The sequence below is a fragment of the Hydractinia symbiolongicarpus genome, chromosome 3, assembly GCF_029227915.1.
Source record: "Hydractinia symbiolongicarpus strain clone_291-10 chromosome 3, HSymV2.1, whole genome shotgun sequence".
Classification (NCBI taxonomy): Eukaryota; Metazoa; Cnidaria; class Hydrozoa; order Anthoathecata; family Hydractiniidae; genus Hydractinia; species Hydractinia symbiolongicarpus.
In genome coordinates this window covers 24,249,484-24,277,475 of record NC_079877.1, presented here as the reverse complement: position 1 = coordinate 24,277,475, position 27,992 = coordinate 24,249,484, and the positions used below count along the sequence as shown (strand labels likewise).

Below are 27,992 nucleotides of genomic sequence, written 5' to 3'. Positions count from 1 at the left end.
ACCTTACTGTTCTATGCAAGTTGTTTTATGACTCATTTTTTCTACTTGTTTGTCACTTGCAACCTTTAGTTTTTAAAATAAACACCAACAGGTTGGCATAGAAGCAAGTGCAAGGTAATTAATGACTAGCTTATTATAACCCTAATACTCCCTTACTCTATAAATCTGTCTAATACGTTGTAAAATGAAGCCTTATACTTTTTCTCTTCATTTTATCTAAAATTTCATTACGAGTTGTAAAAAAATTCTTATTTTTTGTTTAGTCTTACATATTTAAAAGTACTAAAAAAATATAACTACATCTCGACATGGAAAGTTTAGAAAAGCAAACCACATATTTAGAAAGCATAGATCTAACAGGTGATGAGCCAGTTATAAAGATAAAGACTGTTGAGAAAAATGTTCCTGTTGTTAGCATTGATGTTAATGTAGGGAAGAATCACTCAATACCGCAATATAGAAAGAAAAGGCTTCAGTAAGTTTTAAACTTAAACATTGATATATAATATTTTGTTTATATTTTAATTTTTAAAAACCTTGCATTAGTTCACCATGATTTAACTTTTCTTTGCCAGCTATATGTGTTAAAATGGCAAACTTTGTCGTTATTATAACCTCCAAGAGAACTTTGGTGCAATTAACTGAGAGAAAAAGTTTACTTCTCGAAAATTTCTTGTTTTGAGATAACCAAGACCTTGATTTACCTTGCCTTGCCTTTACCTCGTAAAAGTAATGCAAGAATTAGGAGTTTTCACGGAATTGAAGATTTGTTGTCTTATGGAGTAAAACGATTATTACTTTAAATAACCAAATTTTTAATGTGTTTGTCTATATGGAATTTAAAAAGTATAAAATGTCTTTTAGGAAGTGTGAAGTTTGTCTCGAAGAATATTCTAAATACACATGCCCTGGATGTAAAATGAAGACGTGTTGGTATGTATATTGCGAATTGTTGTGTACTATATACAAGCAAATAGATGCATTTAAGAGCTGGTTCAGCCTTTTTAATTATCATTGGCACACAGTATTTGCCAACAATGTCAATGTGTTAAATGCAAATGGTCCTCTATAACTATGTTGATCTTTTTATTCTATGCAACTTATCATAATAGTAAACAGAACACAAATATTTGTTTAGTTTAAATTGTGTACAAAAACACAAAAAGCAGACTGGTTGTTCCGGAGAAAGAAATAAAACTGAGTTTGTTGCCAGAACAGAATTTAATAACATACATTTATTAAATGGTATGCAGTTCTTTTATATATATTAAGTTCGTTGAATCGTTTTCTTTCTTTTTTATGATCAGAAAAATTAAAACTACCAAAGTATATGTGCAAGTCATTGAAATACTGCCAACAGTTTTTTTAATACAGGTTTAATACAGGTTTTACATTTACCTATGTATACAGAATTTTTTTTATTGAGATTCTGCAATGTTTCTGAAACTTTTTGGTTATTTATTAGATTACAGGCTTCTTGAAGAAGCAAACCGAATTGCTGACAATGCAAAAAGAGATTACAGGGTGAATTCAAATTCCAAAACCACGAGAAAGGTAAAGCATATACCTTTCTTTAGTTATGTATTTATGGGTGTTTTGTTTTAAAAAAAAATTACTTTGGTGACCAAAAACAGTATGTATTAGATTGATAAAAAATATTCTCTGTTCCGAATTATAACGTATGAACCTAAATCAAAAATGCAAATCCCTTAAACGGTCTAAAATTACAGATGACAAAAAAGTCAAGTTTTGGTATTTCCTAAATAGGACATCATTAAATTTAAAAATCCTTAAATGTGAATATCTCGAGAACGAAATATTTTTTTAAAAAGACTTAAACAAATACAAGCTCTATAATATAAAGTTCACCATTATGTTTTACTTGGAGATCCCCTTAATTAAAATTGAAGGTAGCATAAACATGTAAAAAAGTTTGGATCATTTTAACAGAGTTGAGATTTTAATGACGGTTTTTGATACTGATTATGCATTTTCTTGTGGTTTAGGGTAACATATTGCAGAAAGCTGCTGCAAAGAACCAAACCAAGATATATCGCATGGCGAAAGGAATGAAACGTTGGAAAGAAAATAGAAGTCAATTTAATATCAAGTATGTAAACAAAAAATATGCTTTGAATTTGTAAAAACATTAAAATGTAATTTTTTTTTCTAAAAATCTGCGATTTTGTTTTTTTACAGGGAGCAAACAATTTATTGGACAGTTAAATTCGTCTTTGTTGATATTGACCAAGAGTTGATTTCAAGGTATTTCTAAAGAGATTTGTTTAAACATTCCTAAAATGTAAATCTATTTGAATCAGCATTAACCTGTTTGAGCTACTCTTATTCAGAAAAAAATTGATAAATGATTGTAGGGTTAATATACTATTACAGCCATAATGTCAAGATGGCTTACTCAAGTTTCTCCACTACAATTTCTACCATGTTTAGTCACTTTTTATAACAATCATGGAATAGCCATGAAATCTTTTTTTTTTAAATTATTTTTTGGGGGGGCTGCTGGACTGTGGCATGACTGGAATTGTTAACGAATTGCAGTTTTTGTGCAAAGGTTTTTAGCATTTTCTCTTTTCACTTCCTCTATTATTACTGTTATAACATAAAATGACTTGCAATAATTCTCGCCATATCAATACTGCAGTTTTTACGGTTTGATTTTAATCGCATCAATCAAGCTGTTCTTCACATTACTCGCTCAACATGAATACTGCAGTCATGAAATAATTTGTCGTTTCTCTAGGGTATTAGAAGAGTGTTTAAAATACCAATTATTTGATAACTAGTTGTTTATAAATACTGACTAGAGGAGTTTAAAAAATTGGTTCCAGTAATGAAAATAATTGGGAGTTTATTTCGTTGTTTTGTAGATATTCAGAGAATGAGAGCATGGAGGATATATTGTCAATCTACATCAGAAAAGAAAAAGTTGCTCCTGAAAACAAATTGAAGTAAGTTTGTTGTTCACTCTTATTATACAATTTTATTTCTTTGATGTATGAACGTAAGGACATGTGAAGGCATCTTGAACCTTTTCAACGAACTGTTTTAGTACTTGTAACTTCTGAACAAATTAATTTATTTCTCGTACCTTCTCAACAAATTGCTTACTTTCTCGTAACTTCTCAACAAATTGCTTACTTTCTCGTAACTTCTCAACTAATTGATTTATTTCTCGTAACTTGTGAACTAAATGATTATTTGTCGTAACATCTCAAAGAATTGATTTATTACTAGTAATTTCTCAACGAATTAATTTATTTGTCGTAACTTGTGAACTAAATGATTATTTGTCGTAACATCTCAACGAATTGATTTATTACTAGTAATTTCTCAACGAATTGATTTATTTGTCGTAACTTGTGAACTAAATGATTATATGTCGTAACACCTCAACGAATTGATTTATTACTAGTAATTTCTTAACGAATTGATTTACAGAAGCATCCGTACGCAAAGTTGCGATGTTTTTCTTTTATTTAATAGATACGCACCTTACCTTCAAAAAAATGATGATGTCTCTGTGTTCTTCAAGCAAGAATTAGATCCTGGCGAAAGCAATTTACGGTGAGGATATGCAATGCTTTTACTTCAAAACGATTTTACTTATCAGTCTCCAAGTTATTTCGTTTGCTGTTTTGTTTCTGTAATAAGTGGGTTGATTGATAAATATGAATGGCAGGATTAGTATTCAGTCTTTGTAATCCACGTCGACATTTCGCGATTGCTTAGGCGAACACTAACGTGTCAACAACAATTCTTACTTTACGTCGGCAAATTTTTTTTCGCGTGGTTTTTCTTTAAGTTTGATGTAATTTGAAATTGCAAAAGTTTTGCTTTCATTTCTCTCTTAATTGTATCTGTGCGGGAGTGTGTGACCGCGAAGCAACATATAAATTACCAACGTGAAACACAAGTGCTATATGAAGCAGGTAAGTGGTATGTGTCGTCGGCAATTTTTTAGCGACGTGAAATAAAATTCTTTTTTTCAATAATTAAAATGTCTTATGTTTATTTAAACAATCCATGCGAGTGTCATTCCACTGTTCATCTGTTTTAGTTATACTGCTATTGATATTAAAAATACGTTAAAAGAAGTGTTGACGCAAAAAGCTATACTTGAATATCCAGTCTTTCACATTGCACTACCACCAGCAAGTGGGAAGCTAAGAAATGAACCGTATGTTAAAGGTAGGCGTTCAGTTTAACTTTTATTTGTTTTTCACTTCATTGAAAACAAATTATTGATTTCTCCATCTCCACCGGTGCTTACATTTGGTTGTTTAATCAGAATGGTAAACCCCCTTTAGGGCTGAGGCGAAACTGGTGTAATTTTCTGGTGTTGAGCACCAGATATCCTGATGATCTATAATAAGAAATAAAGTTTGTATAATTCATTTAATACATAGTTTACATATGTCGTATCATTTTGAGATTTTCCCTAACGCGGTAATGTAAACCTTTTGGTACTGCACACAGTGTTCTCATAGCAACACATTTTTTGGATACAAAATATGTGTCCTCACACATTAAATAGAACTTTTGACTTTTTGCAATCTTTGCAACGCACTTTGATACTGGCATCCAGGCATAAACCATTTAGTATCCTTTCCCCATAATCTCCTCTATTTTCCAACTCCATATCCAAAACCACAGTTGATGTCTGCATATTCATTTACTTTTTTTCCAACATTCTATTCTGAACACCCCCAATCTCATTTTGACTTGTTAATGCAATCAGTTTTGAAGCCGTCTCTGACAACATCACTTAAGCCTAGTTGCACGCGTGCGGGCAGAACAGTAACAGGAATTTTTAAATTAGTAATATAATCACGTTCAACACCGATGACTTTCCATCTATTTCATTGCAACAAAAGCTCCCACACTATCTGTTCCAGTCATTTCCGTGTCTTGTACTAACTGTTCTAATCAGTTGCTTTCCTCATAGATATGCTATCTCGTCTATGAATTATGTAAAACCAACTAAAAATAAATAGTAAATAAATAAAATAAAATAGATGCATCTTCCCACTTTCCCTCCCTACGCAATTATTCATCCTTCCCTAGTCAAAATTTCCATCTTTTTAACCCATATCAATGTAACCCAAACCATAAATATTAAGCAGCAACATTTTCTCTTGCCCTTAAATTTAAATTGAAATTGAATTTTACTCATAAATTGAAAAGATCAGCATTTTGTTATATTTAATCCTTTTTCTAGAGATACCTCACCAGTCATTAACCTGGTATTCATAGGTCTGTTTTATCTACTTTATTTTTATCTTTAGAACCGAATATAAAAGAACAAAATACTACATCAAGCTCCTCTGACTCCGATTCGGATTCAGATTCAGATTCGGATTCGTCCGCTAGTGAAGAGATACCCAAGAAAGTTAAAAAGTCTTGACCTGTGTTCGTTTATTTGTTACAATAATATTGTTTTGTAAATATTTTTTTGTTTTTATTTATCAATTAAACACAGTTTGCAGAAGCACGCCCACCTTCCGGAGTGTAGGATGACGGTGAATTTTTCTCACATGTATTTCGAAAGTTATTTCAAAGGTAGTTAGTTATTATTTGAAAAGCAAATTTTTTTTGTTGATGGACATTTTTGGTGATTTCTGAACGTGGCTACGTGGACGCAATACATTCTTCAAAAGCCTAAAACAAACCTCTTGAAGTGTTCTTTTCTATTTAAAATGAGAACGGTGCTAAGTAAGTGATTGCTGCGCCGACAAAGTAACAAATCCTGGGGACAAGAATGAGCTAAAACGTGAAAAATGAACTTAACTAGAAATGTACGCGTCTTAAGATATTCCTCGGATTCATTAAGGTTTTTTTTGGAAAAACTCACTGACAACATAGCATTGACTCTGGAAGCTTGCTATTCCAAAATTGAAGGAGTTTGAAATTTTAATGTTTAGCAGTTGCCTGTTAGTATTTTGCCTTGCTCTGAATATGCGTCTATCGGAGTCTACGGTTACGTGTAGACAATAATAAGTCTCTGAACTATCTGGTGACTGGTGAAATTCTTCTAGTTACATGTTCTACTGGCACGCGCGGATAGAATCGGATAGATTCTTATATATGCATCCAATCCTCGTGATAGTAGTGACTGCATTCTGCATTAAGCCGGCACCAAATGTGAGTCAACACGGATAAAATTATCCGTAACAGTTTATTTTTACAGTTTATTGTTGCATTTTTCAGAAAGTGTAAAGAAAGTTAAAGATGTTTTTTCTCGCCATCTGATATGTCAGAAATGAAAAAGCCCTTGGACGAAGTTGATTCTCGATAATAAAAAAATTAATGAAATCGAGAAGTTTGAGAAGAACATTGTACCAACAGCAAGCTAAACGTGTTTTTCCTTTCTTGAATACACCACGTTGTTTAAATACAGTTGACTCTCTACAATCCGATTCTCTATTATCCGAATCTTTCTATAATCCGAACAAAATAATCCCTCAAAATTTACTTTCTACCATCCGAATCTCTGTAATCCGAACACCTCTATAATCCGAACTAATTTTACAGGTCCTTTCGACTAAATTCTGTCTATAATCCGAATTTTTAAGTGTAAATATACCATTAACACTTCAAATGTTTTTGTAATTTGAATCTCTGTCGAATTCGAATGTTTTGATTTTTTTGTAAGACAAAAAGAAGTCACTAGTCAGTGAGTTCTTTTCTTTTCGTTCAAACTCACTTTTTCGTTTTTATTTCTCACCTTACTTTTTTTTAATTTTTTTTCAAAAAAGTTCGACTTTTCTCCCTTATCCGAATTTTCACCCTTGAAACCTGGAAATTCGAATTGGAGAGACGAATCTCTCTGTAATCCGAATAAAAAGTTATCCCCCTTGAGATTCGGATTAAAGAGAGTCAACTGTAGTTACAAAACTTTAGATCCGCCAGGTCCTGAAACGAAATTTTAAAATTTTACTCAGTAAAATTTATTAAAATTAGTTCCTGTAACGTTTAAATTGTTTAGATTTATGAATTAAGTTTCTGCCCTGGCGCTGCTGATTAATATTTCGAGGTCCACAGTCTGTAAAGTTTCCATTCAGAAATTTAAATATGTTATATCTAATATGCTTTTACAATCGGTTTGTAAATTATTAATGTGCTTCTTAAAAATAAAAACAAACTTCAAAGATGGCGTACGGTTTACGAAAAAACAAATCTCAAATCGCGATGAAACTTTATACACTTTTATGTTTATTTTTTGTATTGTGGGGATTTGTAGAAAGCCGATGTGCTGATAATGATCAACGGTGCCGACGTTGGAGAAAGGATGGCCATTGCATGAAGACTGAGGTTAGAAGAACTTGTCCTCTAAGTTGTGAGATTTGCAACCCTCATGATAACATTTTTGAAGATTTACACAAATCCGCGGATCAGGGCATAATGACACTTGTAGTATTTGCGATGTTCGTAGTAATAGGAATTTTTGTAGCCCTGATTAAAGTTTATACTACTGGAGGGTGCTGTCGCTCTAAAGGTACAATGAAAGGCAAAGTTGTTGTCATAACAGGAGGAACTAATGGAATTGGTCTAGACACAGCGTTTCATTTGGCAGCACGCGGGGCTCGTGTTATAATAGGTTGCAGAACACTTAAGAAAGGTTTAAAAGTTGTGAAGGACTTACGTTTTCAAAGCAGACAAGAACTTATAGAAGTTAGGAAGCTTGATCTAAGCTCTTTGGAATCTGTGAAAGACTTTGCTCAGGAAATCAGTGAAGAGGTTGGAAAAATTGATGTGTTGATTAACAACGCAGCACACATTTCTGGTAAAGACCGCGTTGTTACTTCTGATGGATATGAACAAACATTTCAAGTAAATTATTTGTCTCACTTTTTACTGACGAAGATGCTGATAGACAAGTTAAAGAAGAACAATCCCCCAAGTAGAATTATCAACGTGGTGTGTGAAAATTTCAAGAAGGGAAATCTAGATTTTTCTGATTTACAAGCTAAGAAGAATTTTGCAAACATTAAAGCATATAACAATAGTAAACTGGCTTTAATGCTCTTCACACAAGAGTTGAGCAAAAAATTTAAAGGCACGCAACTAACTGTCAATGCTGTCAACCCTGGGGTGTGTGTGACTGATTTATGGAACAACGTATTTCCATATAGCTGGAAACTAGCCTGGATATTTATCTATCCGTACAGTTACCTATTCTGGAGACCATCCTCAATGGCTGCCGAGACATCCTACTACTGTAGCTTAGAGCGTGAGTTGGAAAACGTGACAGGAAAATATTTTGCTGAATGTGAGCAAGCTAAATGCCCAACATTAGATGACGAAATTGCACGAAAGCTTTGGGAAGTTAGTGAGCGCTTAATACTTCCAAAAACAATAGCAGCCCTTCAACGAGAAGCGCAGGAAGAGAGAACTGAGGAGAAAAGTAGTGACGAAAAGAAAGACTCTTCGAATGCACATTCAAAACATGAAAAAGGGGATTAATCTTTTTTTTTATAGAAGAAAACATGTACTAGCTCACGAAAAAACTATAAGAGATTTTAGATGAATTCGAAAAAAATTGTAGATAGTTTAGCGTTTGATTTTATTCATAAAACACTTCAACAAAAGTGAGATTATTTATTTAACGTTTAGTATTCATTTGACGAAGAAATGACGTGTTATATCTGATAAGAAGCATAAATAATAAATTACAAAAAACGAATATAACTATTGTAGTTGTGGTTTCTATTTAAGTGTTGTTACGAACCGCTGTTGATTTCGAACCTGGGAATGAAATTTTCTATATGTTGTCGTGGGAAGGTGTGTAGAACCCAGGGATGTACTAGGATCACTGCTATTTATAGTTGTAGCGCGTGTCGTGATAAGTAATTTCGTATGTACTGGGCAGAAAAAAAATTCTACTAGTACCCTTACAGCTGTTTCGCTGATTTCTGCTACCACTCCTAATAGATTATCTTCGATTGCATTATTAAAACCTTCACCGCGCTAAACATCTTGCATTACAGCCGCTTCTACCAAAAACAGTAATGAAGTTCAATGTGTACCCATGCTACACATGTTTGCTAATAATTATGCACAGAACAGTTAGTTCAGGAACAACTAAAATTACTGTTTCATGGACTCTTCTTTTCATAAAAATATTTATATCAGTCAATATATATTACAGTATGGTTCTACATGTTAAGACAAATCGTCCGTGCTCATATTTATATGTACAATATACAATATCATAAACCTAAAGGATTTAGTATTTTTTAAAATTCGATGTATAAAAACAGAGCCGACTATAGTTCTGAGCTATTTTTAATGTTAGCTACCCGAATAATATAGCATATGTAAGTGTTAATACCACAGCGAGTTAAAAGAAGTAACAGTAACTCTTAAATAATGTAAAGCTGGAATATTCTCAGAAAATCGCCGTTTTATCCTAAGCTTTTACTAGCTGGGGAGAATGAAAACCCGTGTTTCTTATAAAAGTCATGACGAAACTTAGGGCACAATGGTGACAGGTCTCTACTCAACCTGGTCCTCAGGGCGCTTTTCTCTTCCAGCCCTGGAAAAGAGGTTGACCTCTACCCAGTAGGAGCACAAACGGTTAAAGAAGTCAAGACAGTCCCAAGATGAAAACAAGACAGTACAAATACCTGAAGGGAAGAAATTTTGATGAGAAGTAAAGTTAGTGAAATCTTTAATGCCGGATAAAAAAAATTAACTTTCGTGAGAATTTAATTTGGTGGCGAGCAAAAATGAATCGTTTTGGCAGAAATTTAATGTTGCGGATGACAAAATCTTATTTTAAAAAATTCATAAAAGTTGATCTTTTTGACTCGTTCTTTTTTTTTTATATAGTCGCCGACAAATATTAAAGTTTAGAACTTTTTCATAAAAGTCCTATTTTCTTTTCAATTAGATTTTAAATTCGTCGGAGATCAGTTAAATTTTCTTCCCGCCAATATTTCTTCAGTTAAGTTAAACTCAATTTTTCAAAAAAAAAAAAAAAAAAAATTAAAAAAATATGATTATGCGCAGGTTAAGTCATCTTGTGTATGAAATCTTTAAAAATGTCAACAAATCGACTCATTGCGATCAACTTTTCTCTATGTATATCTTCCAAGCGTCGAATTCGTTCTTCTTCGTGCGCTGCTCTTGCGACGACATAATTGTTAACTCTTTCGACTGTCTCGCGTAAATTTGCCATTTCTTGGCTACATTCACAATTGCAATTTGATTTAGATTTCTTAATAGGATAATATTGTTCAACGTGGCCGTTATGATTTCCATTTAGCTGTATGTTTTCATGCAACTTCCGCTTATGACCTTGCTTTGAAGGCGAAGATCGTCCGTTTTCAAAGTATATATCTCGTGCGTTTTGAGGTCTTTGTTGGTATTCACTGCCTTCTCTCAGCTCTGCGTTATTTTGGTACATCGAGCTGGGGTGCATAAAATTCGGATTACCAGAATAATTTAGGATGCTTGCCAGACGCTCATAATACTTACACACGCGTTTAAAATTACCAGGTCGTCCGTTATGTTCTAGCACCTTTTGAAAATCTGCTTTTAGGTTTCGGAACTTCTGATTGCACTGACAACCATTCACGTCAGAATCTAACCTTTCTCGAATGATTCGGGCTACGTCCTCCCAAACCTTTGTTTTCCTCACACGCGGATCCTTTAACTGGTCTTTATAAGTTTCATAAAGGTCCAGAAGAAGCTCTACTTCGGCCTTTGACCACACATGCTTATCTTCAGGCGGTGTGGTGGAAGGTGAGGGTGGCGCTGTACCATTAGAATGATTATCGCCATCAGAACTTTTGCTAATATTCCTGGAGAGGAAGCTTGGTGCTTTGTCGATACTAGGAGGTGAGGTTTGATAAAGTCGCTGATATTCACTACCCACTGGAACGTAACCAGCTCCATTATGTGCATACTCCGTGCTTACAACAGCATACTTTGGGCTGCTGTTGGAGACTGTAGGAATGTAGTTAGTGAACACTGACGGTTGGGCGATAGTAGACATGTAAATAGGTGGTAAAACTTCGTTTTGATATGGATACCTTGCTTTGTTGGAGTATTCAACTTTTTCTTTAGTGTGAGGTACTTCAGGTGCGGATGTAGTTTCTTCTACAGTGCTTTCGACGTCAACCTTCACCTCCACCTGCGCTTCTCGTGCTTCTTCACTCATGTTTTCTTGCGCTGCACGCTCAACTATATTCATACTAAAAAAAAACACAGAAATTTGAAGTTCACAGTAAACCTGAGAAATCGTCACTTTTAAGGAACGCCTCTTGCCAGACACATACGATAAAAGTTTCCCAAACAGTTTTGAAATGTTCAGTGAGGTAAGAAATCATAAATATTAATAATCAAGACTGAAGAAACAAGTCACACGTTCGTGTCAGCCTCCCATGTCTGACTCTCGTTAACAAGTGCTGTACAACAAAATTAAAACATTCCTATCACACCTGTAGGTAATGCGCATGCGTAATAAAAACGTAAAAACGTGTCATGAATTTTAAACATTTAAAAAGTAAAAAAATTCTTGTACGAAACAAAAATATATAAAGAAAAGAATATAAAAATAAAATCAACCAACACGCGAAGTAACTGCCAATACACAATTTGATTCTTTAAATAAATTATGAAGGCGCAACGCAAACTTCTAAACGCTAATTAAACGATATTAATGTTCTAGGGAGGCTTTAATTAATCGATTCCCTCTGCGTATATCAACTGACATTATCATCACCTGGGTCGATCTTTGATACCACCGAAATATTTTGAAATAAACAAATATCTATCGTTTACAATTGGAGGTGTTTATTATTGTAAAAGATATGCACAATGACGAAAAACAAGATGTCAAAACCTCATTTGTGCATTTAAGGACGTCATCACATGTTTATCTGGTTATTAGTGATTTCTGTTCATTTTAAAAAATAATTTAAAACGCTTGTTCAACTATAAAAACTTCGTGCAAACACACATGAGATTGTATGTATGCATATGCAACTTGAGTTCGTGCCGAAGTCACGTAAAATTTCCTCCTAAAAACAAAAAAAACTATTTCAGAATCCTGTTTCACTTTACAGGAACAAACTGTTCTAAACAAGCACGTATACAAACGCTAGGAAACTGAAATGCATGAACGGACGTGCTTAAGAAATCGACTAGTCAGCTGCCTATCTACCCATGAACGCTTATTTTCCCGCTCCAAAATCAATTTCTTTTTACAAAAGTATTCATCCCAAGTTGATCACTGTCAACACTTCTTATTGTACAGAGCTCACACTGCAGTAATGAAATTTGTTGTTTACTGCGCCATCTTTGTTGTTATTTGGGGAGGTTCTTGTTTGAGGTAGACATGAGAAAAACAACTGAGAAATACTTGTTTGAGATAAGAGCATGTTTGACATAAAGGAGAGTAGGCTATAGTCTACTCTCCTTTATGTACGAGAAGGTTGTTCAAAGCACTGAGCATTCGAGATGGCAAAAGTACTTTCAATGTCTTAGAAAAGATGCAAGTAGAGAGAGATTTCGTAACGGTTTCTTAAACAGTGTAAAGTTAAATGCGCTGAAATTATAGCTTTTGTAGAACTCATAAGACAGCTTATCGATTTAATTGGATATTTCCGCCGTGTTTCGTTTGTCTTTTAGTTAGTTTAAGACCGATTTATTTGTAAACAAGCATAACAAGAAAAACAATTTTACGCTAATTAGAAAACACCACAGTTATTTGTTAAAACTGTACGTTTTATTCAAAGGTCTAATATAATGAGGGATAATTATAACGCGATGAGTTTCAGATAACCTGTGTAGTGTCTGTCTCTAAGGAATTTAAATGCCATCGCATTAGCGTTTGTTAGTTTTTTACGTGAACGCGGAATGGGTGGGAACGCGCACTGGGTGGTACTTAAACAGTGGTAAGGAATTTTTACAGATTTTTTTGAAAATTAAAAAGTTAAAAATTATTTTTTTCCGGCAAGAAAGCTTGGAAACTATTATTCTATTCAAACACAATTTTAATTAAAAAAGATGGTTTATTTATGGTCATGACTTGTTATTCCGGAAAAGGGGATTTAAATTTTCCTAAATCAAATATGGTTAAATTCAAAGATGCTAACCCTAGTCGTGCTGGGGGAGCTGATTCAGCCACCTGTTTTTAACTTTTTTTCCATAACTTTTTATGTGCTTATAATAACATCTTGATATATTGTTACTTTTTTAACTCAGCTTTAATTTTCCGGAACTTTTTTGTTGGAAAGTATGCCGAAGTGTTACCATGGCAACAAAATTTAAGTTGAGTGAATTTTACAGAGTGTTTTTGAAAGAAAATTCTTTAAAATATTGTTAGAAGTTTTAGACGACCTCTTAGTATATATCGCCCTAGTATTCTTTGTTGGCACAGTGTGACTAAATATCAATATTTATGCAAATCTTTACCCTTTCCCCAAATCCGATGACGTCATTAGCCAAAATGTTGATCTCAGCATTTTTTGACTGCATTGTTACTTAAGGCCTGAGGAACACTTGTTGTAAGTGTCATGTCAAACGAACTAGCGAATTATCCCTCCCAGCTTTAAGGTGCCCCCATACAGCCCAGCAGAATAGGGTTAACATCAACCAGCATTGATCATATTTTACCAACCTCGTTTTCAGAGCCTATTGTCTCTTATTTCACATGGAGACTGGCTAACAAAACACATGTAAAATAAATATTATCAGGAATCCAGCAGGGTGTTTGGTTAAACATTACCACTCTTTAAGTTCCAAAAGGTCCATCCTAAAAGCCTAACTGATAATATGTATAAAATCCAAAAAACGTCTTTAAAGCTTTGGTGTTATGTTTAGCATTTAATATATTGTTATATTATATCGAATTGTGAGTAGCGAATCTACGTTTTTCCATAATAATTCCATTTTTTAACTTTTTCTAAAATTTATGTGGCCTGGTATTAGGTTGCTTGTAAATCGTTTTCTTTTAAAAAAATTCGACTTTTTTGTCCATTTTTAAAAATTATATTTATGGAAAACAAGCTACACCGTAAAACGTTAAGGTGGAAAATTTTTCGAAATTAGTTTGTTGATTATATTTGATGGGAAACAGTTTAATTCTATTTCTAGCAGCGTTATCTTTTTTGTGGTTCTTTTTAGCTCGTTAAGAAAACCAAAATAGTTACACAAATTTAAACTTGATTCACAAACATCAAAACTTCATTCAGAAGCATCAAAAAATCCATTTCCAAATACGCGCACAAATGAACACCAAGGGGGTATTTCTTCAGCGAGTGAAATGGAAACAAAAGCGAGAAATCTATGTTGTTAAGTTGTTCATTTCTTCCTGCTCTCAATGTGAGTGGACTGGAACCCGATTAATAAATGACATATTAAATAAATATTGACGTTCAAACATTCTTATCAAACAGGAACCTAAATGTCCACTTGCTTCTCATAAAATACAACGAAGCTATAAAACGTTTTTTGTAAAGTCTGTTAAAATTTTAAATAAAACCCATAAGTGACTACTTTTATTTTCCTGGAAAAATTAGCAGAGAATAAAAAAAAGAAACTAATTTCGAATCCGAACTTAACAACAAAAATAAAACTTTTAAACTGGCAAAAAAGAAACAGCAAACGAAATAAAAAATTCCAGGAAACAACATGAAAACACTACAAAAATGAAATATTACAATCCGCCAACCTTTTTTTAAAACTTATATTTCTTTTGAGTGGCAACAGCTAGACCAGTCATGCAATGATGCAGCTTTCTAAGTTTTATTACAGTCCTTATGTTCTTCTGTTCTTGAGCCAAGGGATTTGCGTGACTTTGATTTCTTCAAAAAAATAATATTTTTGTTCGTAATCATAAGAAAGATTTCAAACAAACAAAGAAAATATTATTACGTCAATTAAGAATTGTTTATTGCTAAACATATCACCCAGGTGAATAATTTTCTCGAGGTTGAGTTTTTATTTGTTTGTTTACCGCTTAATGTTTTCAATTACGGACACGAGAACAATATCAACAAAAACATAAAAACAATTGGACCGCGTAACCTTAAATAATACACATTGTTTTGGAAACAGACACTTCCAATGCTTTTAATAGAGTTTCGAAGAAAGCTTGAGGTTAGCGCAAAGCAAAATGTTCTTTTCTTCTGGAAATAATACGTAAAAAGGTTCCATTCTTTTTACATGTTATCACCTCGCTGCCTGTGACATTCGTGAAAGCGCATGAGACGCATGAGTGAAGCGCGCTTGAAGAGGATTGTTTGACTAATACAAAGGCCTTTTTTTCTTTATCTTCAAACAACTTTTAGGGGAACTTACTCACAAAACGCCCTTATGATTATTCACTTGGTCACCAATAGCAACCATGTGGCAATTTTAGCAAATTCTTAGGGCAGTTTTTGTAATTTAAGTGGTCGTAAAAAGGTTATAGTTTTCAGATGGCACAAAAAGAGCAGGAATTTCTTATTTTGTAACTTCATGAAAACTTACAAGCTTTCTAATAATACCAAAATTCTAATCAAACTGGTCATTATTGTTTTTAACCTGAAATCTCAGCCCGATATTCTTAAAAACATATTCTTATAAAAGAAAATCATGTATCAAGCACGGAGCAACGTGTAAAACGGGCGAGTTTTCATTATTGATAATGAATTTAAATTCGAATATTTATTAACATAGCCTTTATTTTTAGTTTAAATAAACGTTTGCCGCTAAAAAAGGTATGAAATAATTATTTCCTTTTTCATGACAAACATTTTAAATAATTGTTTAAAAAACAGAACTTAAAACACATAGCTAGCGGTATATGTTTGTGTTCTTTTGTAAAACCGTCAAAACTCAAAATATTAATAACCCTTTCACATAACCTATTGTTATTGCATTGTATCTTTCCCGCCGACTTGAAACAGCTAACTAATCATGCAACATTCTACGATGACAAGGTAAAAAAGGAACTATTTCCGTTTCATCTTACCGCCCAGAATTTGTCAGCCAATCAAATTTAATAGACTCGCCAACGGACCAATCGTCACAAGCATAATCCAATAATGAGCCAATCATCTCTTAGATTATAAATTAATCATTAAAGTGATAATAGACACATGTAAACATTTTATCGCAAATAAAGTGGCTTTTTGAAATAATTTGTATTCTAATTATTCAACCGGTGCTTGAAGTGGCAAGTTCAAAGACACACAATCAATGTTACTTTCCTTGGGGATAAACAAAGGGCCGGTGACGTCCTGAGGGACAATAAACTATTTCAAAGCTTTTTATTGTGTTTATTCGAAATCGCGATGTTGTTTGTGTTAATTGGTCTTTGTTTAATTAACAGATAAAATAATAAAAAATTTAAACAATATAATTAATAAATTTAATTACAAGCGTGATAATTAATGTATTAAACAAAAAATACACATAATATTTGTTTGAAAACTTTTACTCTGTTGTTTACAAACTTTCTGAAGCAACAAACTGACTAAACGCGCGCTCAACTGTATAAAAAACTTTTGATTGGTCCTAGTACTGAAACTAGTAGTGAGAAAATTGCAAAATCACGCTGACTGGGTTTTTCATATATAGTTGTAGTGATTTTGAACATTTTTTCTCTATAAAATAAAAACGCCTTTTGTAAATTTGACTTTAAAAAAGAAACTATTGCTTGTAAAAATATTCGTAAAAATATAGTAACTTTTCTCTACAAAGTCAAGTACTGGAATATATTGTCCCTGAGAAATTATAATTTGGAAGGGGGGGGCTGTACACTAGTTAATCCTTTCACAAATTAAAGCAGAGTTTTAACAAGCTGAAACTTGTTAAAAAACAAAACGCTGCTAACCATCTACACAAACGCATTATATACATGTAATTTACCCATAATATAACATTTAAGAAATGCTTGTTTTTTTGTGTGCGCCTAAGAGTGCATAGCCATAAGCGTGCCAACGTCTGTGAATCCTACACTCTAAATACATTTGTATTCTAAGCCATAAATGTGAAGTTAAACAACCATTTTGAAAACGCTAAACGCTTTGTTATTAAATATGGCTGCCATTATTTCAAAATAAAAACACGGCAGCTAAACAGGAAAAGAAATTATTAAGATTTCGGATGACATATCCCGAAATTCTTGTTCATTATTTAAAGCGCAGTGGATGAAATTTAACAATGCCTTAACTTTTTACACATTAAAAAAATTAGGAAGCTGTAAAAAAAAGTTTCTAAAGCATTTTTATCACGTTTCTGGTTTCTCTACAAATCACGTCTAAAAACTTCCTGGGGAGAACTCGAAGTTAAAGGAAAGCCATGTCGCAGTAGGTAATTGTACTTCTCAAGCACGAGAACCCATTTTTTTCTTTTGGAAGACGAATACCTGTAAATTATTCACAACATCTTTCTTTGGGAGATTTTCATCTTTTGTATAAACTTTGTTCAAATTTTTCATTAGTAAACTTTGCATGATACAACACGTTGGGAGTGGCGCAGGGCTAAAAATGTTATGTCATTCCGGCACGAATTGCTGAAAAAGGGTTTATGATGAAACAAAAAATCAAATGATTCACCGATTTCCTTTGTCCTGCTTGCTCTTTTCACTCGATCTGTCAAAAAAAAACCAAAGTCTTCCCGGTTAGACTTATTGTAAACAACTTTTAAATAAATTTAAATAAAATTTAAATAATATGTAACAATGAGTTGAAGCTTTAGTGATTATGAAATCTTTAAAGAAAGTTTACTACTTTTAGGAAAATACCTGGCTCATAAACCAGCATAAAATAGCAATTTCTTTCGTTACACCTCTCAATGTAACTATGCATTTTGCTACAAAAACAAATCTATGGAAAAGTAAGAAATGTGGATTCTTTTGGAATATCTTTTACATCATAAGTTAGTTAGTTATTTGAACTAAAAAAATAATTAAGAAAGCTTTATAAAAGAAAAAATGCATGGTTGCTCAGAAAGATGTTGTTTTGACTGGTCTTTTCAGCCTCTTTGCAATACCTTGTGCTATTAAAGGATTTTAAAATCTCAGAAATACTTCTTGATAACTTCTATATGATATAACTGCTGTTGAGAAATCTTTTTACTTTAAGTCTATACCAGTGAACTTAGAACTGTAGACACAATTTCACAATTTCATCCTAATCAATGCTCATCTTAGTCGAGCACAAAAAAACACGAGCTCATGCAACTTGAGGAGAAAAGTGAAAAACGTGTTAATGGTTTTCATTTTTAAAAGTAAAATTTTATGGGACACCAAACTGCTTAATACAAAAGTTGTGAGAGGTTTTATTACGTGTTCAGAAGGTATATAGTACAACCAGCTCAAAACTCTATACATAGGGAAAATGGCTAATGCCATCTGTAGCTCATTGGAATTTAAACAAATCTTACTTCAGAGAGGATGGCACCATTTATACTAGACTAGTCAGGCAAATGACGAGCATGTCTTTTTGAACCCTAAATGACCGTTATTTAGTAATATTTTAGTACTTTTGATACTGCTACTGAAGTAAATCTTATCTACTTTTTCGTGGGCTTTCCAATAGTATAATTTGTTTATTATAATTATAATTTGTTTTTTCATCTTTAGCTACTTTCGCGATGGCACAGTTAATAACTATAAATTTTCACCCTAAAAATTTCAAGAAAAAAAAACTTTTTCCCTCGCATGCCGAAATTTAAGGTACTCCTTGACTTTGAATCTCTCTGTTTCAAGTAAATAACCCTCCGTTGTAGAGAAAAGAGAAGGACCCTCAAGGTCGTATTTAATTTACTTCACAGCGATGTAAAATAAATTTGTGTTCAAAAACGAAAAAAACATGCAGGAGACATGCGAGGGTTGTCATTCTGCAAGTTCTTTCTTTTTTTGCATGTTTTTCTTTATCCAACGCAACATTACCATTATAAAAAACCTGGATACATAAAAAATAAACATTCCTTCGAGATCGCGCTACAAGGATCAAATTCCATTTATTCTCAACAACAAGCAATAAATTTAAACACCATGAGTTGATCATTTTTTAAAAGTTCTTTACTTTATAGCTACTCATGTCTAATAAAATCTTAAAATATGTTGCAAAGACCTAATGAGAAACCTGTTGATACAATTTCCTCCACTGATTGGTTCATTTTTGATGATGGCAAACTTTGTTTTAAACCTCGTATATGTAATTTTTATACAAAAGTAAAAGGAACCGAAAAGAAACTCTTTATAGACATGATGTGTACCAAACTTGTAAACGACCTTTGGAGCTTATTATGTTGTATTTTTGATGATCTTTGGATTAAAACTTGCAATAAAAAATCATGCTATACTATGCAGATTTGCAATTTCTTGCCAATAAACAGAAGTCGAAATTTTTTTTCAGATCCGTAAAGAATTTTTTTTGACTATTTGATTTATTTTGAATGTTGCAAATTTGTATAGAGATTTGGGTAAAAAACAGTATGAGTCCGCCATTTTGAATGTATTGGTGTAAACTGTCACGAAAGTATGACGGAGAATATTCCATTGCTTACGTGGAAAGAACTATATTTATATTCACCCTGTATGTGACGATAAAATTTTGGTAATGCTTAACGAAAACAATGATAATAAACACGAAGTTATTATAGAAAAAATTTTTTTTGGAACACAAGATTCCAAACCCTTACAATTACAATTCTTTGCATTGAATAAATAAATAAATTAACGGTGACAAACTAGAGCTTAGTGTTCTTACGCAGAGAGAGGGAGAGAGTTTAGATTATTTACATTATCCTTTTTTGGATCATTGAATATCCTTTTTAACCCTTTTTCTGCTTGGAGCGTTAAATGCGTAGTAGATAAAAGGGATATCACATAAAAAAAATAATTGCTTTTTAGTATTTCAAGACTATTTAGAGTATTTTCTTTTTAATCTATAAAGAAATTCCGCTAAGTTTGCTCTCAATTCTTGGAAAAATCTTAGCCTCAGCGTTCTTGTAAACTGGGTTTTTATAAATTAAAACTTTTACGCTAGCTAAACGTCCGTTTTTTTGAATTGCGTGCGTATCCAAAACACGAATTTTATTTAAACCAAATCTCCGGAAAAAATGTGATCTCTCTGACGTCAATGCAAATTTCTTTATTGCAAGAGTTATATTTGACTTTTTTTAAGGGCTATAGGTCCTGCACGAAATAAGAAATTACTTTTGTACCTGTATTGAGTGCTGCATAAAAAATCTTGCATGCTCGTAGGGTAAGGGACGTCTGCTGCTGTAATTGCAGGACGCATAGAATCTGAAAAAAAGCATTAAAAAATAGCAGGAAATATCCCCTAAAATGCATAAAATAGGATGAAAAAAAGAAAGAAAAAATATTGTATTTACTTACCGGCTTTGCAGCTGCGCTAACACTCAGGTTTGCTGACGATATTTTGCAGCGTCTTATATATAGCTTATCGTATCTCACTCTTGACGTAGCTGTCAATTCAGGCGTGGACTTCGTAATGTGCCTAACGATACGTGTTCTGTAAAATCCTCACACATTATTTACACAGTATCCTATTTCTATTTATTAAACATAAATTCAAAAGACAAGCTAGTAAAGTGTCATTACTTTCTCAAGGCAATATAAACAATCGTTAGTTTGCAAACAGAGACACTTTAGATTATGTTTTTAGCAACTGTGAAATTAAAATCCTTGTGTCAACAAAGTTTTACGTAAGTATTGTTGACATGCGTCACGACTTGGACTTATTGAGCGCTTATGTTTTGAGAGCTTAAAGTCGTAAGATTATGCTTCTTTTAAAACGAGAGAGTGACTGAGAAATTTATTGCATGGAGATAGAAACTGCGTACCCTCGTCCCCAGGTTTTCTTTGCCGTCTTGATATGAGAGATGACGCCAGAGTCTTCTTTTATATCAAAAGACAAAAAACTCTGGGGACGAGGGTGAGAAAATGCATAAACTTTAATAGCGCTTTGATTAAAATCTTCTTTATGTTTGTGGAAAAATATCCCCAATGCTAAGAAACTTATTTGTATACCTATCTATTAATTGTAAATGAAAACGAGGCAGCGTTCTTGAAAACAAGTAACTGATCGGAATTACAAAATTGTCGGTTAGTCCGATTTTGGAGGTGATCGTTGTGTAAAGAATGTCATTACTCCCGTACTTCAATAGTTGTTTTTGCGTTACGCAAGAATATGATCATATACCATAAGGGGTTGGGGTTGAGGTTGTCATTTTGCGTTTAATATTTGAAAACTACCGCGGGATCAAAAACGAACCAATTGTTAAATTCATATGATAATTTTTTGATAGAAAAATCAAGCACAATTTTTTTTTAAGTAGCAGGTCAAAAACTCCTACCAAATCATACAATTTTTAATGAGTTTTCATGTATACCTATGATAAATTCATGCCTTATAGCTGTCGTCCTTCTGTCTGTCTGTCTATCTATCTGTCTGGCCAAAAAGTCGTGCTACGGACACATGAAATAATTATGCACGAAATGCTGGGAAATTATGTTGTCCGGTAGACACTGGGGTAGCACAGTACACTAGTTAAGAAAAACTGAAAAAATTAGCATATATTTATTGGCTACACGCTGTAAATTTGAAGGCGCTAGAAAATTCCTATAAGTGTGGTACACGTCATCTTTGTGTGAAGACGACCTTTCCTAGCCTAAATTAATGATGTAATCCAGGCTACATCTAAAAGACAAGTGTAGGCGGGAAGTCTTCTTTCACTGATCGAAATAAACAACAATGAAATTTTATACGCCCGTAATCAAGTGCTTTTCCTATCTTCACATAAACAACCATTGCTGACATCAATTCTGTAAAGAAAAACTTATTTATTATTAAGCGCTTGACTTGTTTGAGCGTGTTTTTTTACGTTCGAGCGAGTTTATGACGTCTGTTATAAAGTTTATAAGTAAGTCAAGTAAACAGTGTTGTATTGTCGTTTCGGAATTTGTGGTTTGCAAGTTCCTGTTTGAAAAGTAAACTTGCACAGTTGGCGTCAATGTTATTGTTGACGAGAAAAGAATAAAAATAAAAACTTCATATTAAAAATGTAAATAACGTTTACAAAAAATTTATCTTTTATGACATGAATCAACTCGTGTTTTCATCCTTGAACTTCGATCCCAGGGATTTTCGCCTTTTCTAAGGTTTAAACTGCAGACACTAGAAATCACTACAGTTGTTCAGGGACTGAAAGGCCTGGGGAATAGTTGTCAACAAGATTATCTCTCCTAAGGAAACCTCTCGTTGATTGCAAACGTTACACTAATTGGCTTGATTATTTCCGATCTTAAGAAGAAAAGTACAGAGGAAGAGGTTGACAAGTTTATAAGCACTAGTTTATAATGTGACAGAACAAATTATATCGTGCTTTTGCGCATGCGTAGGGTTAGAAATGCTCTCCACTGGAATAAGGAAAAATGGTTAACACATTATGTCCAAGATATTTTGCAGTAGAAGAGTGCGGACAACAAGGGTCCATTGTTTAGAGATGATTTTCACGAGGCGTATTGTCAATACCGAATTAGTTAATATTAAAATACACTGTTTCTACTTCTCGTCAAAGCGGATGTTTGAAGCAAAATCAAACAAACAATAATGCGCATGCTCCAATATTTTCACCGAATTCGCCAGCCAATTATCTTTGTGAAAAGCCGCGTCTGAATATTAGGTGTCAAGAACACCATAATTTGAGCGGATTTTTCTAATACGCGTGTTTTAACTTTTGGAACGATTATACAAAAAAATATCAAGGGAGCCAAATACATAAAACAAACCGCCTTTAAAAGAGAGGCACATAAGTTATGTAACGTCAAATTGATCTCATTTGAATAAAATTTTGTTAAGCTTACTGTTCTGTAAATATTAAAAAGGCATATTGACTTTACGCGTTTAAATTTCTTTCTGTTTCAAGAATTACAGTATCTACATACTGTTTGCCAGGTTTGCCAGGCTTAATAAAAATAAACACTTTCTAACAAACCTTATTCAAAGTGAAGCATATTTTCACTTGCGAGAATTAATTTTCGCGCAAACTAATTTTCGCAAAGTTTAGCAAGGCCTGGTGTTTTGCAAAAAGTAAATTTCGAGAACTTTGCAAAAAAAAAGAATTTAGTGGCATTTTATTATTCAATTTCTACGGATTTTAATTTCTTTTTATCAAAAAACATAAAACCTAACGTAAAGTCAAAACTCATCTATTATAAAGTGTTGCCTAAAACACAAGGGAAGAACTAACAAAAATCGTCTTTGTAAAAAGAAACACAATCTTATTATCTCCAGCGATAATTTGCTCCCTGACGGTACAACTTTAATTAGATTGACCAATCCTTTAAAACCATTTATGTTATTATGTTCTTAGCCAGCTAAGTTAACAGAACATATCAACTTATGAAGTTTAACCCGAGTGCATGTTCAATCGCAAGCGTTCATTCGGACGTGACCATCTTTTCCGTCATTTACAAGTGTATAATCTTCTGCAAATCTTAAAATATCCAGACAATTCTGATTCTTTTGTTCCTTCTTCAGGGCGGTAAAGAGTACACTTATTTGAGACAGCAACAGGATGCAGAAATTATAGATTTTTGTAAAAATTGTATTATTTTATTTATTTTGTGCAATTGCCAACCTCATCCCCAGGGCTTTCTTGCCTTTGGACATTGAGTGTGGCAAGCAGCAAACCCTGGGTCAAAGATGTGCAATTAATTGGCACCAAGATTTCCCTACCATTCACCTACCTAGGCTTTACATCAACGGGAAGACTGCTACAATGATCTATTATTGGAGATATGACATTGCAGAAATAAACATAGCAAACACAGCCTTGTCTACGCCTATGTCCTGGTCTAATATCATAGGCATAGAAAGGCCCAATAGTTGCAAAAGGGTCAGAACCCCTATTTTTAAAACCCCTTCTACAACCTCGTCCCCAGGGCATTTTGTATTTTTTCTGACTCCGGAACGGCGATACGAACATAACCCTGGAGGAGGCCTCGTCACGTGACCCTCCAATACACAGTTTTTCTGTGTGTAATATTTAATGGCATTTGTCTCAATTAACCAAAGTTTTATATATAACCTTGCAGAGCTAAGCGAGCTTGGCGTTTTACGTCACATTTACGTGCGACGAGCTTGTTTTGATTCCTCTCATACACAACATAAACTGCTCCCGTATTGTCCTTGATTGTTTTCTAAATGTATAAATATACAATCATGGTATTTAGGCTGCTGTTTACTTGACTAAATTAGGCAATTTAGTTATGTGTATTTTACTGAATTAGTTGGCTAGCAAAACTGTGTTGCAAAACTTGTAGCTAGAGGAAACCTGGAAATTGGTAAATGATTTGCCCACCTGGCCATAGCACTTCGTTGGTTCTTTAAGGTGCAAATATGGCTACATAATTTTTAAATGATCGTGTCATTCTAGGTGCCTGACTGAAAGTAGGCAGAAATTTAACTTCATATTAACATGCCTCATGCCTCGTGTAAAATTACCTTTTATCGGATTGGTTTAAAAGTACTCCATGACAAGTTTCAAGTCAATAACTTTATTTTTTTACCGAAGTTATTGCACTTTGAGTTTTCTTGAATTAGGCCGGGTAAATGATGATAAAATGGCTCCGACGGTTAACCTACTGCCTCTTTATATTTTTTATGGTAACCAAAGCATATAAAGTAATAAAACATGCCCACTAATAACAACCTGATATAATTTAAAACGTAATGATACATATATTTTGTAAAAAATACATTTTCAATATTTTGTTCAAAATTATTTTGTCTATAAAGGTTATGGGCGGCACTAGGTTTCTCAGCTAGTAATTTTATGTAACGTCATTCTTTGCATAAAGCTGCAAATTAAACCTTGCCACTTGGAAACAAGGTGACGCCATAGTTTAAGGGTTATCACTCTCGTCCGTCTCGACCGGTGTTCGATTCCCCTTGACGGCGATTTAATATGGACAATTGAATATTTCTATAGCCCCGGGTTAACCCAAGCCATGTGAGGGAAATTGGGGAGATGGCGCACTGTGTAGGCCGTTGGATGTTGCAGGGAGTTGTCTGACACAGTGCTGACCCTAATTGAGCTTGCGTAGCTCAAAGAGAGCTTAATATTAGACAGAGTATATCCCTGAATATTTGTGAGGCTAACCATGTAAAAGATGCACATCTGACTTTTCCAGCCATTGAAATATTTCCATGTAAGCAGTATTACTTTATGATGTCTTATTTATTACTCTGATTGCTTAGTAATGCTTATTATTAAATATTTCACATGAAAAGCTCCTCCGCCATTTTAATACGAACAGCTTCCTCCTGTTCGCCACAAACTCGCCGACTCGCCAAAATATTTTGTATGACGCAATAATTATGTGACATATCCGTGCCAATCAGGTTTCATATCGGATCAGACTCCTCCAGGGCCATGTTCGTATCACCGGCACGGGGTCAGAAAAGATACAAGATGCCCTGGGGACGAGGTTGTCCCTTCCATTATGAGGTATAAAGAGCAATTCGTGCTAAAATTATTGTCCTTGTAGTTTTTATTTTTTCGTATTATGCAAATATTTTTGGCAGGATTTTTTTTTTAGAATATTATAATAACTTTATTTTCGAGTTTAGATTTAGATTTTTGGAAGCAACTACATTTTTGTCGTTTTCTTATTATTTTCTTTGGTATTTATTTATTTTTAAGCGCATGAAACCATTTCTCGCACACGGTGTTATGTTTTTATTTTCGACAGGCCGTGTTTTTATTTTTGACAGCCATCTTTTCCAGTCTCTTTTAATCTGTAGCCAAGCCCCGTTCGACTGCTCCACAATTCTGGTGAAAAAGTATGACGGACGAAAACAACAACTTAGAGGCTTTACCAAGATGTGCACAAACTTTGTTGAGCATGGTTGACAATTTACAGCACCACCGAATACTAGCCAAACTACTAGAAACTCAACATCTAACGACAACGCTGGTGCTGAGTTTTCGCGATTATTTCGCAGTGGAATGTTAAATAACCCTTCAGCTTCTTCCACCACCAGGTTTTTGAGCATCACCAACATCACCACAATGGCACTAACATCGAAGTCAGTCACTGCTTCCACTTAAACTCTTTCCTTCAGCGTTTTACCCGGACTTTCAATAACTTTAGAACGGTTAAACCATGGCAGCAACCGCAGGAGAGGTACACCTGCCAATAGGTACAACTAATTAAGAACAAGAAATGGTGTTTTGACATTTGTTTGCTTGTCGAATAAAGCAGATGCAAGTACTCCAGACACAGAAACAAAATTAAATCTGTTACTAGCTGGTTTGACTGACAAATGAATAACATTTCCCCTTTTTGAAAAACTTAGATTTGGTGGTGGGTTTGAGCTGTCCCAACTGAAGGACATAATGGACAGTTCGTAAAGACAATTTGTGGTCAAGCAAAATCTTTTGTGAGACCAACTCTACAACATCTCCTGAAAGGGGAGGGGGGATAGCGGTGTTTATACAAATAATAGAAATGTAGAAACTATGAATCAACATGCTAATTCTTGGAATGGAAGTTGCAGTGGTATACAAAGAACTATACCAGAGATGTTGATGCAACCGAAAAAAGACCAAAAAGTTGAAGTGAAGAATCACTTAATAGAAATGTTTCCAGATTACTCTGTCAATCGAAGTAGAGGCTGTAGCTGCAATGTCTACTGTTGGAATAAAGCTGCAGAAATGATTGTTAAAGGAAAAAGACGCCACACTAATTGATATCATATCAAGATACCAGGAACGTATCCAAAGAGAGGAAAACTATTATCTGAAAATTAAAAGAGATAATATTTACAGGGAAAGTCTTGCGTTTTAAAATGTGCCCCTGCCAGAAAGGTTTTACTAACTGGACAGGACATTTTATGGCAAATCCATCGTTTTCGCCAGATATCCAAATGACGATTTATCCTTGGTAAAAATATGTAATGAAAGCAGAATAGATCCATATCGCAGGAAGGGTCTAACATATCACAATCTTCATATAGTAAAACAAATTGTAGTACAGTTTCAGCACGCCAGTAAAAACGTCACTCCAAACACGTTCGATTCTCTGTGTACACTCTTACTGCAAATCATACTACCCCGACCTAGACCACGCAAGGGGTGGTTTAACATGAACCATGCAATATCTACATTTTCATCGCCTTTGTCTGAACGGACACGTGAAGGAAGGCCGTACTTACGGATTGTGTCTGTAAAACACTGAGGAACTGTTGATGCTCTATTATTGTTCAAACATTTTAGGAATACTGGGAATCTACTAAATCCATCCACACCACCATGAACGACTATGCGCTATCTAAATAAGAAATAGTAATGGGTACCTTGTGCTGGAAACATTAAGAAACTTTTAATATTAATTGTACACATTGTACAACGGTGCGATACAAAAAAAGTTACAAGTATATATATACGTAGGTATATTCCCTGAAAACATAATGAACCGAAAACGTTTATGGTTTCCATCTATGTGCTACAAGGACAATGGTGCTGGTATGTAATTTTTGCGTCGGTAAACTGGGGATTGTAACCATCTTTCAGTAATCCAAATAGGATCAACTCTCCAGAGAGATTCTCTTGCTTTAGTTCTTGAAATTCAATACAAGTACGTTATACTTTAACGTCGAGTGATTGCTCGTCCATGTGACTGTAAAACATACGTTGAGCTAGTCCAAGTTCTGATATTTTTTCTTCTGATTGTCCTTACAGGAACAGTTAATATGCAGGCAATGTCAACGCATAAAAACTGGTTGTCAAGCAAATAGCACAGCTGCTTGTTTAGGGTGTTAATAACGTCGAGAATGTCATCATCATCCAAGTTAAGTGAAAAAATAGAAACTGGCTGCAAACTAAAACAATACAAAAAATACCAATTGGTGTTGAAAGGTTAAAATAAATGATTTGTCTTACCCAAAGTATCTAATCTAAGAAGCAATAATTTTTCCTAATCTAAGAAGCAATAA

The 27,992-nt window shown here is 33.8% G+C and overlaps 3 protein-coding genes across 5 annotated transcripts; 2 read left to right on the top strand and 1 right to left on the bottom strand.

Moving 5' to 3' along the window:
- Positions 1 to 63: 63 nt before the first annotated feature.
- LOC130636371 (box C/D snoRNA protein 1-like) lies at positions 64 to 5,468 on the top strand. Its single transcript, XM_057446066.1, has 11 exons — positions 64 to 114; positions 264 to 475; positions 865 to 933; positions 1,139 to 1,245; positions 1,466 to 1,554; positions 2,007 to 2,110; positions 2,200 to 2,265; positions 2,889 to 2,969; positions 3,505 to 3,585; positions 4,079 to 4,209; positions 5,307 to 5,468. Exons 2-11 carry the CDS (start codon positions 309 to 311, stop codon positions 5,423 to 5,425), a joined length of 1,014 nt encoding a protein of 337 aa, XP_057302049.1. The 5' UTR covers positions 64 to 114; positions 264 to 308; the 3' UTR covers positions 5,426 to 5,468.
- Positions 5,469 to 7,137: 1,669 nt separating this feature from the next.
- Positions 7,138 to 8,494, top strand: LOC130636369 (retinol dehydrogenase 13-like). Its single transcript, XM_057446062.1, has one exon. The coding sequence runs from the start codon at positions 7,171 to 7,173 to the stop codon at positions 8,482 to 8,484; it is 1,314 nt and encodes a 437-aa protein (XP_057302045.1). The 5' UTR covers positions 7,138 to 7,170; the 3' UTR covers positions 8,485 to 8,494.
- A 614-nt stretch (positions 8,495 to 9,108) lies between these two features.
- LOC130636370 (uncharacterized) lies at positions 9,109 to 14,859 on the bottom strand. 3 transcript variants are annotated; one of them, XM_057446064.1, is made up of 3 exons: positions 14,702 to 14,836; positions 11,597 to 12,047; positions 9,109 to 11,219 (listed from the first exon to the last, which is right to left on the bottom strand). In XM_057446064.1, exon 3 carries the CDS (start codon positions 11,216 to 11,218, stop codon positions 10,034 to 10,036), a length of 1,185 nt encoding a protein of 394 aa, XP_057302047.1. In that variant the 5' UTR covers position 11,219; positions 11,597 to 12,047; positions 14,702 to 14,836; the 3' UTR covers positions 9,109 to 10,033. The 3 variants fall into 3 exon arrangements, with proteins under 3 accessions (XP_057302047.1, XP_057302046.1, XP_057302048.1); XM_057446063.1 differs by lacking the exon at positions 11,597 to 12,047 and having other exon boundaries at positions 14,702 to 14,859; XM_057446065.1 differs by lacking the exons at positions 11,597 to 12,047; positions 14,702 to 14,836 and adding an exon at positions 11,304 to 11,563.
- Between the last annotated feature and the right edge of the window lie 13,133 nt (positions 14,860 to 27,992).